The sequence below is a fragment of the Phyllostomus hastatus genome, unplaced genomic scaffold, assembly GCF_019186645.2.
Source record: "Phyllostomus hastatus isolate PE091 unplaced genomic scaffold, TTU_PhHast_1.1 phas_scaffold_755, whole genome shotgun sequence".
NCBI lineage: Eukaryota > Metazoa > Chordata > Mammalia > Chiroptera > Phyllostomidae > Phyllostomus > Phyllostomus hastatus.
Window position 1 is genome coordinate 11,143,894 of NW_025334039.1, and position 15,789 is coordinate 11,159,682.

The 15,789-nt window shown below is 35.2% G+C and overlaps 1 protein-coding gene across 3 annotated transcripts in view; it reads left to right on the plus strand.

The window, feature by feature from the left end:
- NTN4 (netrin 4) overlaps positions 1-15,789 on the plus strand; it is a 96,945-nt gene that overhangs the window by 58,356 nt on the left and 22,800 nt on the right. For all 3 annotated transcript variants that reach the window (XR_006784286.1, XM_045826578.1, XM_045826579.1), the window contains exons 4-5: positions 1,017-1,143; positions 3,105-3,293. Coding sequence is in view for 2 of the 3 variants with exons in the window: in XM_045826578.1 (XP_045682534.1) it covers positions 1,017-1,143; positions 3,105-3,293 (316 nt within the window). In the remaining variant the exon portion in view is untranslated. The remainder of the gene's footprint in view (positions 1-1,016; positions 1,144-3,104; positions 3,294-15,789) is intronic.

Below are 15,789 nucleotides of genomic sequence, written 5' to 3' on the forward strand. Positions count from 1 at the left end.
CCCCACCCCTGCCTCTGGCCTCCTAGCACCACACCTTGGTTCATTTTGTTTCCTATTCCTGGTTACTTTCTTCCCTTCTGTCAGAAATATGGTCCATCTTCAAAGACAAGCTCAAAATCTAACCTGTCTCATAAAGCCCTCCAGAACTGCCAACCTATAGTGATTTTTGCAACTTTTGAATTCCAACATAATTTTGTTTCTTAGGGACTTACTTACTGTCCAGTTACCTGTAATATTTTTCTATGCAAATCTTTTTTCTTCTTCTATAATACACTTTTCTTAAAAACAAATTGTATTTTATGATGCTTTGTGTACCAAACATTGCCTAACATAGTGCCCACTCAGTAAATAATTTTTGACTGGTTGATATAATGTATTACCTTTATGCTGAGTTACATTTAATACTGTTTCTGAAGAAAAAAAAACATCTCATAGATACAAATTTGGGAACTCCATTCTGAGCTACTTGACAAAACTTTCATTTGTACAGTCATGACATCATGTGTCAGTAAGTGCAACTTGGTTCTGGAATTCATGGCAATCTTTAGTTATTAGGAAGTTTTCAAGATGATCCGAAGTATTACTTAATAGAAATTTAGTGAGATAATACAAAAATATTCAAATGCTCATAAAAGTCTCAGAGCCCAGAGAATTCTACTCTAGTATTCCTCCTTGTGAGAAATACTATTTTAATAAACCCTCAACTATTCTGAACTGTGGATTAAAGGAAAATACCCAGTTGTTATGACAAAGTATATTCAAAGTCTTAAAAATATGCATATATTTTGCCATTTAATTTTACTTCTAGAAGACACATTTTAATAAATAATTAAAGATGTACACAAATACCTCCAAAGATATTCATTATAGCATTAAAATATAATACATAAAAATATGCCCAAAGTAGGTGAATGAATGTCATATGGCTAAAGCCAACTAATGAGATAAGATTGTGGAAAGAATGTTCATTCCTAGCATCGTTTGTGCTCATAGCTCTTACTTATTTTTGTTTTTAGGTCCATGGGAAGTGTATGTGTAAACACAACACAGCAGGCACTCACTGTCAACATTGCGCACCATTATACAATGACCGCCCCTGGCAGGCAGCTGATGGCAAAACAGGATCTCCTAATGAGTGCACAAGTAAGTACCAAGCCCACAAGACTCAAAGCCTTCTTAATAAAGTAAACTTATCTGTGGATTCCTTGTTGTCTCTGGAAACATAATATAAAGTGGTGGGTGACAGACACAGTAACCTACACAAACAGCCCATATCACTGCCCACTGTGACCTCAACCATTGGAAACAGTTGCTGCTTGCCAAGTTGCCAATGTGACTCTTTTGCCAAGAATGAATTGCCCGTTTGTCTGGCCACTTTTCAGGACCTAAGCACCCTTCTTTGATAATTTGACGTCATAAAAACATGGCTAGACACAAAAGCAACTAGCATTATGGTGTACAATTACTCTTATAGCTGTATTAATGAATTATAATCATGAAAATAACTATTTTTAACATATTTCTCAAACAACCCTATAATGTAGGTGGTGTTAATCCCATTTTAGAGAACAAGAAGTTGAAGTTTAGTAAGATTAAGTAAATTACCAAAATTAGTAAATAATAGAGTTAGGACTTGGTTCCAAGTCCTCAAACTCCATGTGAAGTACTTTATTCCCCATAATACAATAATATTACTTGAAAAGACAAATCAAATTTGAAATTGTACCAGTTAGTCAAGAAGGAGACTGCATTACCAGGGCTAACTTTGGGTTTAAGTTTTGAAATTAGATAGGAGGATAAAAAATATGGGAATATCAACCATTTCTTTTACAATTCAAAATGTTCAGAGAAATTCACATGCCCATAACAATGTTTATACACACAAACTTCAATTTTACTAGGCTTTACAGGCAAATACTGTGGGTAAATTTGTGAGAAGTCTCTTCTCATACATAATTTGGAATCATAACTAATTTATCTTAGTTTCTAGGAAATGTAAAGGATTTCCTCTAAGCATAAATCTTAAATTATCTTATACTATGCTTTTTCAAGATTATGAATCTGGTCAAAATATCATAACACATCAAGGAAACAATGAAAAACAATAGCACAAACATTCTCAAACACAGTTGACCTCCACAAAAAAAAAGTCTGGAATCTCATTCTAAATCACTCATCAAGAGAATCTAAAGAATTTCTCCTAAATTCCTAGAATGCCATTGTGGCCCTTTCCAGAGAAACCAGCTGCATATCTAAACACATATAGAACACAGAGACTTGTCACTTGGTGCTATTGACTGTTAATCTTAGATATGCCTTTGAGAAACTAGTTACATAAGAAACGCTCCTGGCATCTTCTAAAGAAAACTGAGGCTTCTATAAGAGAATACTTTGAACTCACCAGTGCAACAATAGCTGATGAACAGAAAAATAAATCAACCTACCTGCCAAGTTACTATTGTCAACCAGAAGCTTCCTTCTAGACTCATTAGTGAGCCTAAATTCAGGCCTGTATCTGCAATACGAATTATCATCTTCAAGTAATGCTTGACAATCTAGGGTTTTCTAAGTAAGGCCATGGGACCCACAGTGATAACAGTGGTCCTTGGGAAGCAGCAGGAATGGAAATGGTGATGTATTACTATTAAAGAGAGAAAAAAATTGGTGGCCACTCAAATAGTCTTTCCAAAATAAGTGTGAACTCCAGTTGCTAACTGTAACTGGAAGTAACTGTAATATCTCTATGTAAGTTGATAAATCTACATTTGGTTGATCAAACTTATTTTTTAATTACAAATGTAATATGTCAATTACCCATATATCTCAAAATTCAATAGAGAAACACTAAAAGTATACATGCAAAAAATAACTTTAAAGAAAGAAAGTAGTAACCTATTGAAGGTGAGAGGAAACAGGGTAAATGGGGATGGGAGACTAGAGTTCTCAATGTATACCTTTTTATATTGTTTTGATTCTTGTGCCCTGTGAAAATGCACACTATTCAAAACACCAAAACTAAACTTAAGAAATTTTAACTGAATATTAGAAAACTGACTACTTTATATTTTTGATTATTTGTTTTTCATCCGTGCTTCCTTTTTCAGCCTGCAAGTGCAATGGGCATGCCAATACCTGTCACTTTGACATCAATGTGTGGGAGGCATCGGGGAATCGCAGCGGTGGTGTCTGCAATGACTGTCAGCACAACACAGAAGGTCAGCACTGCCAGCGATGTAAGCCAGGCTTCTACCGGGACCTCCGGAGACCCTTCTCTGCTCCAGATGCTTGCAAATGTAAGTGAACTCATGGTTACTTAAAAAAAAAAAAGGAGGTGGGGGTTGTGATTTGTACAACAGAGATGTTTTCATCCTTCATGTGCTGGCCCAAGGAAGAGATGTCATGAACTTCCACAGAATACACTCACACATATCAGTTTATTTCTTGATTGATAAGGTGCAAGAATTTTCAGCTTGTTAGTTAGGTAAAAACAGTGTAATATTCATAAAGGTAATTCCCCTTTTTCACTCTCCATGAATTAAAATTACTTCCTGCAGCACCACATTTTGGAAAACAAGATAACTAGTATAAAAGAAAGAATGATAAAGAGGGAGATATACTTTATCTAAGACAAAATATATGAGTAGAGTATAGGTAATAAATGGACTGAAATTAATGAAATAAAGAGTGGTTACCTGCATGTGGGTCATTCTAGCTTTCATAGCCAGAGTGAACTTGAACACCTGTTTCGGTTTCAATATGAATGTGCTTTGGTTGACACTGCTCTAAGGTACCCCGGCATCATAAACAAATTTAGGACATAATAAATCCCTACCCTTCCCCCCAAAACTAAATTTATATAGAATGGATTCTGCTTTTTTCTGTTGGTATAACTCCAAAGTATTTATTTGGGAAAAGAAAGTAGAATTTTAAAATATCTGACCAATTATCTTCTGAAATGTGACTGTAAAGGCTATATACTAAAGTTAAGTCAATATCCAATGTGGGTGAATAGCTTGTCAAACTACATGAGTATTTACATGTCTCTTAAGTCAGAAATTATTAGAGGGCAAAACCACTCAAGACTGTTAATGGAGATTGATGAACATGCCCTTCCTTCCCCTACCGAGGACTCCATGTTCTAGCTCAAAACAGTGACAGGAAGGGAGCAATACAATGGGAAACAATCATTTCAAATCTTGTTGTTTTTTTTTTAATTTAAAGGAACAAATCTATTGCTCTTGAAAAATACATATTTTTAATATTAGGCAGGAGATATCTACATGAAAATTTGAGTGGGCTTATTTGTTACAAACTTTCTCTCTTAAATTATGGAAGATAGATTATGGCACAGTTCACTTTCAACGTTAAGCCCCAAATTTGGATGTCATATTTCTCAAGGTTCTATTTTTACTCCTGCTCCTGTGTATATGCAGACTTGAAGCTAGAAATTAATAGTGATAATTCACATTGCTAATCTCTTCTAGTTAACAAATACTTAGATGCACCAAGGAGGGAATTATGAAAACAACTGATACCAATTAAACCCTTCTAGCATAGTTTGTAGGAGGTAGATGTATCTCCTTTTCTTCTCCAGGCAGCTCCCTGGTTGACTGGTAGACTGCCCGAGGAAGGCCTGTATCTCTGTTCACTTTATGACTCTTCTAGCGCACGTCTGGGGCAGAGATGCCTGTGTCTGTTTACTTCCCTAGCATGGTTTTTCTTATTAGCACCTTTCTGGTTCTTCTTTTCCCTTTTCTGAGCCAGGGTAGATCCAAACACTTATTAGCACATTCAGCTCTTCTCTCTAGCTAAATATTCTCCATAATATATTGTTTAATTGGCAGTGTTTTTGGCAACATTTTCACTATTACTTAGCAAGATTTTCATATCATTAACTATCTCCTTGGCAGATCTACCCTTATGTCACCTCTAGAGTTATTATCGCTGGTAATAAAATTTTGACAAGTTAATGTACTTAATATTTACTAAGTACCTATAATGTATCAGATTTCATGCTAGGTGCTGATACAGATGTTGCTATAGCCACAACTTTTCTCCTCATTAGTTCCCATTTTGCTTTTATGAGGAAGAGAGTATCAAGAAAACAAGTTGATATTTTTAAAAATTTAAACTATCTCAGTGTGTGGTTCCATCAACAACATGTACAATGTTATTCAAAATAACAATTTTATTACATTTATTTTACGGTGCTCACCAAGGCAGAAAAGTAACCTGCTACTCAGAGGTGTGTACTTCAGAGACCAATCCCACTGGCATCATCTGATTTGAAAACTCAGAACTTCTGACCCAGACCTACTGAGTCAAATGTGCACTTTAACAAAGTTCCCAGGTGATTGTATCATATGGAAGTTTGAGAATGCTGCAGAATGTTTTCAATAATAGTTAAATGCATTTTAGCACTTGCTGTAAAGGTTGATTCTTAAAAATTAACCAGAACATCCTATCATTCCCTGAGCATTGAATTAACCAAGGTTTGTGTTTCTACCTGTGTATATAGACTTAGAATTTTTTAAAATTGAATAACATCAAGATTTCCTGAGGGAAAAGAAATGGAAATCTGGATAAATATGTTTCTGTACTATAGCACTTTCCAAAAGTTGATCCATGAAACACTAATTCCATGAGATGTTAATAGGAATTGGTATAAAGGGAAATTTTTCTATGGCCTGAAAATTCAGGAAATGGTAAATTAATCAAAGGTTTCTTTACTTCAGGATTTCTCAGAGCCTTCTATATGCTAATGTTTATTACAAACTTCCCACAGAGCTTGGAGGTACATCTCTCAAATTTAACCAGAGAATGCTTTTCTTACAGAACATCGTGTGGGACCAGTGTTACTACAGAACACACTGGGAAATGTTGCTATCGTATTGTGGCCATATCTATATGAAGACTTCACTTGGGAAGCCATGTTCTAGAAGATTCCTCTTTACTTGTTACTTTTTTCCAAGTGCTTGATCCCACAACTGTATATCAAGGAAATAATAAATCTTATATTTCTATCAGTGAAATAATTACAAACATAATATTAATTAAGCCTAGACAATCTACAGCCACATATCAGCAATGACATACGAAAACATGTCTCTCCATTATTTCCTAGTTTATGTCTTCCCAGCAGCCCACACAAAGTTTATGAGAAGCATATAAATTACATACTCAGTTTAGATCAGGAGGCATTTATTGAGTGTCTTTTCTGTGACAGGTATTGTGATAAGCACTAGTCTGTAAACATAAAAGTTCTTCCGTAAAAGATCTTACACTCTAGATGAGGAGAAATTTATAGTAACAGGCCATTTCAATACACTGTGGTGATGGTGATGATATAATAGTAATAGTTGACATTTATTGAGTTCCTACTATTTTCCATTCACCATTCAAAGGGCTATATATGCATTTATTCATTTAACTTTCACAAAAGCACTTTGATGTAGGTTCTACTATTATCCTCACTATAGGAGGAAAGTGCCATGAAAGAGATATGTTGAGTACCCGAGGGAGAGTGTGTGGTGGGATGAAGGCAGTTAAGGGACGACTTTCTTGATAAGATGCTTCCAACACTTTGGTTGGCTGTTTTACTTTTTCATCTAAAGGACTGAAACAAAATTTGACCTACTTTCTTTTTCTTTTATTTTAAAGATTTGATTTATTTATTTTTAAAGAGAGGAGAAGGGAGGGAGAAAGAGAAGGAGAGAAACATTGATGTGCGAGAGATACATTGATCAGTTGCATCTCGTATGTCCCCAGCTGGGGACCTGGCTTGCCTGGCCCACAACCCAGGCATGTGCCCTGACTGGGAAACAAACTGGTGACCTTTCAGTTCACAGGTCCACACTCCATCCACTGAGCCACACCAGCCAGGGCTGCCCTACTTTCTAATCAATGATTGCCTCCGTTGCCTTTAAGGAGTTGATCTAGAAAATGGAATGAATTGATGTTATTCAATCTACTACACATTCAATAGAATACTTACCTAGGCACATCATTAATTCAACAAATATTAGTGACACTAATCTGGACACTGTTCACAGTTAGGCAGCTAGCTCACTGCCAAATAAACCAAGGATTTATTGGCCTCATTCATGTTCCAGGCTATATTTTCCCTCCCACTATCCTGATAAGCACTCTGCTATTGTCCTTATGTGTACACTTAATTGATGGTCATACATTTATTAAACCTAAATTTAAGAAAAGGCCATGAACCAAATCTACTAGCCAATAGATTTATTCCTGTGAGCAATTAAACCATCTCTGTTCTCGCTTTCTCTTTATTTCAACTGTAAACAGAGTCAACTGTGAGACCCAAATAATCAACTACACATTTCCATTGCTAAGAAATCACTTCTGAAAATTCCAAAGATGTTGTTTGTTTTTTTAAGACTACTGGAGATGATTGAAACTAAATTTATTTCTACAACGCAGAGGAAGAATTTTGAAAGGGCAGTGCATTTAAGGTCTCTGAACACAAGGGACTCTGTGAAACCTGCTCAGCTGAATCTAAGGCCAAGAGCAGAAATCAAGACTAAAACTGGCTAGTCACTAAGGTACAGAAATAAAATGGACAATATAATTATCACTATGTACCTTAGTACTTAGGTACATAGTACTTAGCTACTAAGTATCACTAAGGTACTTGGAGAAATGCTTTGTTCTAAAAGAGAAGTCAGTCTTTTTTAGAGTAACTTCTTTGAAATCTCTGAAGTCACTATGTGCCTTTGGTATCCTATAGCCTAAGTAGATTTTCCTTTAGCAGGCACATTATAAATGTGAGAATAACCCTAATAGACAGTGGCATGTTGACTCTCTAGGGAGGGGGAAAAAGCCCTGATTTGTAGCATTGGCCAATTTTTGTGGTTTAAATATTCCCACCATGCCAGTTTCAAGCTACCCGATCACTGTTTTTTATCAAGACTTCAGTGACTCAGATAGACTCTAAACCAAAGTGGACTGGTTTCTCTCTTTTGAACAAAGTCTTGCCCTCACAGCCCCTTCTCTGGTCTAAGTGCTTCTCTCTTGTCAAACCTGCATGTGGATTCAGACTCACTTGAGAGCTCTTATTGAAAATATGACATCTCAGAGTCCTGACACTGATCTTCCAAATCAGAATCTCCAAAAGGGATGGGGGCCTAAATCTGTATTTTTTAAAGCATCATTGGAGATTCTGATTCAGCTCTTTGGTTTCCTGGCCAGCATGTGAAAACCACTACACATATCACTACTGTTTCCAGTGTGAGCTCTATTTACTTTCCTCTTTGATGAAAGATTTTGAATTAATAATCATCCATAATTTAACCTACTCACTGAATTAGCCATAACTGACAGAGAATCCTAAAGGATTACTAAAGCTCTGGCTAGGACATGTTTTTTTCCTGACACAATGAAAGATATGAATGCTGGTAAGAATGACCCGCTTAAGAATGCCTAACTCAGAACCTCTGCTTTTCTCCAAGAAATTTCTGGCAGAAATCTAAGATGTCTATTTTTCATGTAAAAATGTCAAAATAAACACCTAGCAATTCCATTCAGAGAATACCCTCTTATTAAAGTATATAAATTTATTTACCATAAATATCTCATACTTTTAAGTGAATTATTATAATACAACTATAATTTATAATAAAATTTGTTTACTACTACATTGACAGTTTATTTCCATATTTTCATAATTCAAAACATAGCATTAAACTATAAGGATGTTATTGTTTGATTTACATAATCATAGAATCTAGTTCTTCATAAAATGCCTCTTCCTTTCCCCTCCATAACATTTAACAAAAGATACATTGAATGTTAGACAGATGGGAAATTGATTGGATATGGAATATAACAGCTATTCCATGACATCAAATTTCCTACATAGAATTTTCCTTACTTTTGTAGAACACATGGTTTGAAACAGATGTTTGAAGAAAATTCTTTATAAAACAGTATTAGTTCTCTATTTAGGAAACAGCCAGTTAGTGACTATACATTTATTGACCTTTATGTCAAGATATATTTTATAGTCTCTCTCTATATTTAAAGAAAAGTCAGCAAATAGAAAAGAAAGCAGAATTCATTCCTTGTCAAAGTAAACAACCTCTTGAAAACCTGACATGCCCTTCCTTCCTGGCTGGTGGGCCAAAGTAAATGCAGTCAATTGCCTTTTAGTAGAGACTGAATAAAAATAACTTTGGTCCCTCTGCCTTAAAACCCAAACCAAGTGTTTACCAAGATAATGTCTGGTTACTTGGTTACTGTTACCCTAACTAGCCAGCTCTCTTTGTAAAGAAAGAGTGCTAACATCCATCCAAGTGTTTTTTCTTCTTTCTGGCTTGGGTGGGAACTGCTTAGCTGATGGAAATAAAAGTGCTTTAAATAGGTGACTATTTTGCCACAGATATGACCTTCTCATGATGCTCCCAAGAAGAATCTTTATGTTTGACTGTATGCTCATACCTTTATTTAACAATTATTTCATTTTACCTCTACAAGGACTTTTCTTTCCCTTCAAATTATCTTAGAAGTAAAAATTTTAAATGAATAAAGTCCATAATACCTAACCACAGGGACACATTCAGGACACATAAGTACCTTACATTGTTCACTCTGATGCTTATGTTCTGGTCTGCCTCAGAAAAGGATTTTTCTCAAGGGTCATAGACATTTCTTCCAGTAATGAACTTTCCCTTTCAAACTATAGTTTTAGAAAGCCACATGAATCCATTTTATGTCATATAAACACATAGACATCTTTGTTTTGTATTGAAAGTAACTGTGAATGATTCCAGCATAGAATCAATATGAAGCAACTGTTTTTGAAAAGCAAACTTTAAACAGACTAGTGACTCAGCGATAATAGTTGGACTACTCTAATCTCAGCTTTTTAAAGTCTAATATATAAAACAAGAGGGTTAAGAAGTAAAAAAGACAGAGAAAATATATATAACATAATGTAATAATCAGAGTAGGACTATCTTTTTAAAATATTAATAACATATATTAAAACTCACCCAAAAAGAAGAAATTTTATGAATTGGTGTATAATAAAAGTCAGATTGGGGAAGAGAAGTAGGAGAGGTTATGAAATTCTTTAAAATATTTCCAAAAGAGAAAGTGTAATTCACTGAATAAATAAATAATATGTCATTTTGCATTTGATGAGGCCCAGAATTAAAAAATCAAGCAAATAATTATAAAATATCAAAACCCTTAGAAAGTCTGGGCAAAATTAGATGGGGTATAAAAAAGAGAGCCAGCATTTGTTGAGTGGCTACTAGGGGCTAGACATTGTACTGGGCAATTTACATAAGTTATCTCATTTAGCAACTTTTATGAGTTAGGTGGTACCTTTTATACTTTATAAATGAGGACACTGAGGCTTAAATCAATTATATAGTTTGTCCAAGTTCATGCAGCTGATCAGAGGCAGGGCTGGGATTTAAACCCAGCTTAGTCTGACCTCAAAGACTTTGAGCCAGAGACCTACAAAGATCCAAATAACTTGATTCTACACTGTGACCTAGTTGATGAAAACAAAAATGCATTAACAAAGATGGAAATAATCAGGCATATATATTAGAGCCAAAAATATTTTTTAAAGAACTTAGATTTTATTTTTTTTAAGATTTTATTTATTTATTTCTAGGGAGGGAAGGGAGAGAGAGAGAGAGAGAGAGAAACATCAATGTGCGGTTGCTGGGGGCTATGGCCTGCAACCCAGGAATGTACCCTGGCTGGGAATCGAACCTGGGACACTTTGGTTCCCAGCCCGCACTCAATCCACTGAGCTATGCCAGCCAGGGCTTAGAACTTAGATTTTAAAAATATATATTGGTTTGGGTTTGAGTAAGTCCCTGCTTACTGAGCAAGAGCCACGTAAAGTTTGAATATTAAAGAACTGCATTTATCTTAAGGATTTTTTAGTACAAGAAAGGTGGGGGTTACTAGAGAGTATTCCAGACAGAACAACAAAATAATTAAGAAAAGAGACTGATAGATAGATATAAAATGGATAAATATTCTCAGATCAACTAGGAAACTTCTCAGCAAGAATATAACTTTCTACACATTCTCAAAAGGTATAAGGCTATATAGGGAGTGACAAAAAATAATGTACTTCCCTAGAACAAAGAGTCATAATTGGATATAATTGGATGAAAGTGAGAAAAGGAATTTCAGATTGATTAATGTAACACAAAAAAAATTCTGCTACCAGTGAGAGGCATTTATAGGTGGAGAATATCTCCTACAGAGTTAGAATAAAAAACTTTTATTACAAACAATAAATAATAAAACTTGACTAAGTGAAGCAATAGATGTAGAAAATAGTCTCATGGTCATGTAGGGAACAAGATTAAGAATAATCTGTTCTACTTGAACATTTTCATTTTCTATAGATTTGTTGTTTTGCTTGTTTTTTTTCTGTTTCTAGTATCTTAGTATTGCAAATGCTGTGGTGCTAAGATACTAAAAACTTATAAAATCAATAGACCAAAACTTTTAGAAGGTTCATTAAAATGTGAAATCATTTCATTGTTTTTGGTTATTGAGAAGTTTGTTCATTCATTCATTCATTCAACAAAGATGAAATGAGTCCCTAAAGTGAGTCAGTTATGGTTCTAGGTTTTGAGGATACAGAGTTGAAAAGATATGGTTCCTTCTTTCTAGGCCTTCACACTGTACTATAGAAATAGCAGCGAGACAAAAAGAAAAAAAAATCATAAAGAGATTACATTGGAAGCCAGAAGACTATCAATCATTAAGAACTATTTATTAAGTGACTATAATTCATCCATTTTATAAACTCAACATAGATTTACTCAGTACCGACCATGTGGAAGGCTTATCGTAGTCACTGTATATACAATAAAACAGTCTCTAACCCCATGGAAACAGGCTATAAATAAATTTACCCAAGTAAATATGTAATTGAAGACTGCAATAAGTGTTATAAAGAAAAGGGTGCTATGACAGGTTATAGCAGGAACTAGCACTATCCATTCAAAAGAGAGATCTAAGATAGATGGAATAAATAAGGGTCTTTCTCCAAAAGAAAAAAGAGTTAGCAATGACCTCAACTCCTGGCTAGGTGCCTGGGTGGATGGTGCTTGAGTGGATTGGGAATACAGGAGGCTTTCTTCGACAAAAAGATAATGAATGGTGTGTGATATAACCAAATTCTTCAAAGCAAAATACAGTGTCTAAAATTATACCCAAAAGTTTGCCAATAGTAAAATTTGTTTGTATATTCAAAAGTACTTTCTTCAGTTTTAACTGAAGTAGCAACCCAGGAATATAAAGTTAGCTATTTAGCTGTCAAAGAATGCTGAGATACACCCAGGAAAAAAATAGCAACTGGCTCCATTACAACCAGTAAACAGGAAAGGAATGATACAAAAAAATATATTAAGGATCTGAGTGGGGGTCACATAGTGAAGCATTAAAAATAAAAGGTATCATATGTCCATGGGCCCTCTATATGGTCCTTTGCCCATTTCTTAATTGGACTGTTTGTCTTCCTGGTGTGGAGTTGTTTATGTATTTTGAAGATCAAAATCTTGTCCAAGGTATCATTGGCAAATATATTTTCCCATATGGTTGGTTCTCTTTTCATTTTGCTGTGAAATAGGGCAGGCAGTGAAAGACAAACAACATATGATCTGACCTATAAGTGGAACCTAATCAACAAAACAAATAAGCGAGCAAAACAGAACCAGAGACATGGAAATAAAGAACAAACTGACAGTGACCAGAGGGGAGGGGAGGGCAGGGGAGAGGAAGGGGAAGGGTCAAGTCAAGGAGCTTGTATAAAGGACCCATGGACAAAGACAATGGGGAAGGGGCAGGAGAAGGGGCAGGGGAAGGGTTGAATATGGAAGGTAGGAGGTAGGAAGGGCAGGGGAAAATAATGGGTGAAAAATGAGGACAACTGTAATTGAACCCAAATTAAAAAAAAAAAGAAGCATGAAAAAAAATAAAAGGTATCACTTGTGTTTATTAGCACTACTTGTTAAAAGTTTATAGAAGGCAGGTAGTGAATATACTTAAATACATTACATTTATTTTTAAAGCATTAAATAGACGCAGGAATGGATAGGTTTCATGCATAAATAGATCTTTTGTGTGGGATGTACAATAGTAACTCAGGAGCCACTGCATTTCGGTAAGTGAAAGGCAAGTCTTAATTTAGATTATTCTTTATTAGGTTTATTCTAACATAATCTTATTTGGAATTAACATACATATTGAATATCATGGAACTAGATACCTTTGAACACAATGCATATAGCATTTAAAGGATAAATAGAAAACTGTTCCCCAGGTTAATAAAGGGGTAAACCATATTGCCTTTGACAGAGTAAAGCTCATTTACAATTTTTTATTTGTTTATAGCTACTCATCCACTAGCAAATACAGTTAATAGTAGAAAGAGAAAGGAAAACTGTACCAAAAAAACAGATTTTATTGTATCTAACATTTAACTTCTCATTTAATATAGTAATAACAGTTCATGTTATCTCTTTTCTGTTTAGAGCTGCATTCAAAGTCATCTCCTTTACTTCTGGTTCTCTAAGAACCTCAGCAGGGAGCTGGACAGCTTTCAAAATAGCTTTGACATTAAAAATTCTCCATCAGAAACGCTGTAGGGCCTTGGCCTTTTCAGGAGAAAACAATGCTGGGAGCCTGGGCAGCCCACTGGAGTAGCCACTGGGCAGTGATAAAAGGGCTTGACCAACAACTTCTTTCCCAGCTGAGGGCCTTGAACTTTGAGTTCTATTTTTAGCAAAGCTAAATCAGAAGCAAATACTTTCAGGGTATTTTGCTTCCAGTGTAGCTTTTACTAACAAAATAGCAAAAGCTAGAGCCGTAAGGTAATCTTAACGAGTCCCAGCAATTTAAAGGGGTAAGGTGCTGAACATAAATGGTTATTTCTACAGCAGCTTGGCATCGTGGATCACTCTTAGTGAAAGACATGTGAACAGATTCCTAGAGTTCCAGTGAAGGTGGGAATAAAGGTGAAAAGACAGCAATGGTTTCCTGTGACTCTACCACCAAAGGCTTTAGTAACCCATGAGAATAAAGGAAGCCATAACTTTTCCGTTTTGTTCCTGGCCATTTTGTACATGCTTATTACATTCATATAGGTTGATGGCCGTGACACTCATCCTACATGACATTATTGAGTACCTTCTTATAAGCAACAGGACCCTAGATTATGCCCTAACTTTTTCTCATACTCTGACCTAAAAAGGACAGTAATAGCAAATTGATTTTTTTTTTAATCCAAAGAAAGAAACATGTAACAGGACAGTTACCTAATTCTACAGGACTTAGAATAGTCAAGAAAGCTATTTGCCACCAAATTTCTTCCAGGTGCAAAGCAGGGAGTTTCAGCTTATTTTGAAATCCAGTTAGATCATTAATTTCCTTTAAAAACAAGCCTTACCTGCAAGGGACAGTTACTGCTCTTTCTTCTGTGTTTCCATGCACCCTAGACAATGCTGTGAGAACATTTACTGCCCTGTAATTATTTATTGCATATGTTTCTTTCCTACTGAAGAGTTAGTGACTCTGTATTCAGTTTTGTATCTTCAGCTCCTAGCATAGTTCATGTTAACTCTCAAGTTCAAGAACTCTGATGAAGGTATGAATGAATAAATGGTGGGCATTTTAAAACCAATGTTTCATCTAGATAGTAATGATATTTATTCTTTGAGCATTTGGTGCCACTAAGTACCTGATACATTGCTGCATACATACACTATCTTATTTAATCCTCACATAAACCTATGGCATAGCTATTATTTTTTATGTCATCAATGAAAAAATTGAGACTTGAGAAGGTTAATTTCACAAGTAATAAGCCTCATAACCAGATTTGAACTCATCCAATCTGACTCCTAAGTTTATGACCTTACCAACTCTATTATATTACCCTTTTTTTATTTTCTGTCTTCCTAAAAGGTATTACAGGTAATTTTCAAACAGCTATATTCATTGTCAGCATTTGTGGTTGAAACAAATATAGCACGAATTTCAGAGCATTATGGATGCACAAAGTTAATTAAAAACATGTTCAGTGTGGCTCAGTTGGCTGGAGCCTTGTCCCACAGATTGAAAGGTTGCAGGTTTGATTCCTATCAAGGGCACATGCCTGGGATTTCAGGTTTGGTCCTCAGTCTTTTCACATACAAGAGACAGCCAATTAGTGTTTCTCTCTCACATCAATGTTTCTTTCCCTGTCTTTCTTCCTCCCTCCTCCTCTCTCTAAAAAATCAATAAGCATGTCCTCTAGTCAAGATTTTTTTAAAAAGGTGTTCATCCATTGTTTCATTAACAGTTAAGTTTCCTAGCAGTATGAACTCCAGGGCAACCTAATGTCCCAACTCTTCTCTATAAATGCTTTATAGAAGGACAGTGCTTCACATAATAAGTGTATTGCTACAACTACATATCTGTAAATAAAATTTTTATAACATTAGGTAAGTATCTAAATTCATTATTTGAAGGGAACTTGTTGTGAAATTGTTTATAAAAGTACCCATTTCCTCTATTATATCTGTTTTGAATGTTTTGCATTATTATCTCTGGTTTCCTTATAACAAGTACATATCAGTAAAGAATATTGTGTTTTAAATTAGTCATTTACATTTTTTAAAGATTATATTTATTTACTTGAGAGAGAAACTCAATGTGAGAGAGCAACATGGATCAGCTGCCTCTTGTACATGTCCCAGCTGGGGATGGAACCTGCAACCCACACATGTGCCCTGACCAGGAATGGAA